This window comes from Gossypium arboreum, chromosome 12 (genome assembly GCF_025698485.1).
Source record: "Gossypium arboreum isolate Shixiya-1 chromosome 12, ASM2569848v2, whole genome shotgun sequence".
Classification (NCBI taxonomy): domain Eukaryota; kingdom Viridiplantae; phylum Streptophyta; class Magnoliopsida; order Malvales; family Malvaceae; genus Gossypium; species Gossypium arboreum.
The window spans coordinates 101637346-101639225 of NC_069081.1; the positions used below are offsets into that span (position 1 = coordinate 101637346).

Here is a 1880-nt window from a genome sequence, read left to right on the forward strand (position 1 = left end):
CGCCTATGCACCACCCTCCATCACTTCTAATAACTCATTTTCGTATATAATCTTATTTTCGTATATAATCTTAAAGACATCCATTTTTATTTTTTTTTTTTCATATTATTATAGTAAAAAACCCAGAAGAGGACAAATGAGCAGGGGCACTTCAATTGACACAATTTAACCACATAGATGCGAGATAAATAAAATAATTCACCTTACCACCGCCTCTGCAACCAAAGCCACTTTCTTCCAACAAAGCGCCACCACCTATCTCAATTAATAATCATTCAACAACAACAATAATAAAACCCATCCTTGATTTTTATTTATAATATAAAAGAAAACCCTTAATTCAGTAAAACGAAAAATTATCACTATTCCAAAATATATCATTTATGAGTGAGTTCTGACACACACTAGCATGACTGAACGGAGCGCATTTTAGCAAAACTGAGCGCCGCCGTGGCTGCTCATGTTAGCAGCGGAAGGAATCTCAAAATGCCAGAGTCTACCGACACTTTTAACCAAGTATTTTCTACATAAAAACTCCTCGGCGAAGACCTTTTCCACCCACCGATCCACGTCGTGCAAGAACACGTGCGTTACGCCGGACCCTTTCCTGTTCCTCGCCATGACCGCCGCCGAGAATATTGCAGCCATCCTTCCTGGTGCCTCCGGGAAATATCCGCGCGGCGCGTCGATCATTATTAAATCCCACTCCGTATCGTAGAACTCATCGGGAAAGCCCCTCAAGGCAAGCTTGCACTTGTCGTTGCCTCGTAAGTAAGCTTTGGAGGGAAAACAGCTGGGTTCGGAGCGGTAATGGGAGAGCAGAGCGTCGGCTTCCTTGAGCTGCGTACGGTACTTGACGGGGTGGGCGTGGAGGACTGGCGCGTCTTTGAGCACGGTCTGGACCCATTTGGGATCCTCTTCCAGGAATATAGTGTTGCCATTGGGATTAAGCGAAGTCCACATCATGGAATCGTAGCCGAGACCAAAGACGAGGAAATTACAAGGAGAACGTTTCTTGAGGACATCAAAGGTAACGGAGATCTCCCTGAAGTTTTGTTGCGGTGTGATGCGTGATGTGGCGTAGTGGATGATAGCTTGGAGTTGGATCGGCGTGGCCGACCCTTTACCAACGCCCTGGGGTGATCTGGTGTTGGCGACGGAGCATAGCAGCGAGTAATCGGCGGCTTTTATGAAGCTGGAAGTAACAATCGCACCGGCTATAAGGCCGGTGATAACGATGGGGAAAAACCATCTCCTATCGGCGAGGAAATGCCCATTCCTAATTGTATCTTCTCTTTTCATTCTCCCGTTTTCTCACTTGATAATCTGATTAAATGAAACAAGAAATACTACCATCAAAAGGAAATAGCCGGTTTAAAATCGGCCTTACTTTGGTTATATAAAAGAAGAAGAAGAAGAAGAAGAAGAGAAAGAGCGGACCAGGTTTTTGGCAAATAAAGTGATAACGAGTGAATTTATTTTTGTATTGGACCGTAAAAGAACATTTCCCAATATTTTTAATTTATATACCAAAAAAAAAAAAACTTGTAATTAATTAAGTAAACCCTTGATATTATTTATTGATTAATCATCCAGAAAAAGATTGTGAATAGTTGTAGTTATTAGAAAAAGAAGAAATCTACATTTGAAGAAAAGGTTATTACCAGGCTCATACCTCCTAGGGAGTGGCAATCATGTTCTTTAAAGAATATCTGTTTTAAGTCTTATCGTGTCTCACAACGTAGCATTTCCTCATTGGATGATGTACTTCTGTGGGGACCACACTTTTGTTTTTTCCTTCCCTTTTTTTCTTTTTCAAATTTTGATTTCATTCACTACAACCTACTTAAATAATGGCCTAAGTTTTGAATATTTTGTTG

General features: G+C 41.2%; 1 protein-coding gene across 1 annotated transcript; it reads right to left on the bottom strand.

Annotated features, from left to right (window-relative positions):
* Positions 1–231: 231 nt before the first annotated feature.
* LOC108476986 (probable methyltransferase At1g27930) lies at positions 232–1522 on the bottom strand. Its single transcript, XM_017779382.2, has one exon. The coding sequence runs from the start codon at positions 1300–1302 to the stop codon at positions 430–432; it is 873 nt and encodes a 290-aa protein (XP_017634871.1). The 5' UTR covers positions 1303–1522; the 3' UTR covers positions 232–429.
* Positions 1523–1880: the final 358 nt, after the last annotated feature.

Excerpts from the sequence above, each read along its gene's own strand:
- LOC108476986 (XM_017779382.2), bottom strand. The coding sequence starts at position 1,302 with ATGAAAAGAGAAGATACAATTAGGAATGGGCATTTCCTCGCCGATAGG.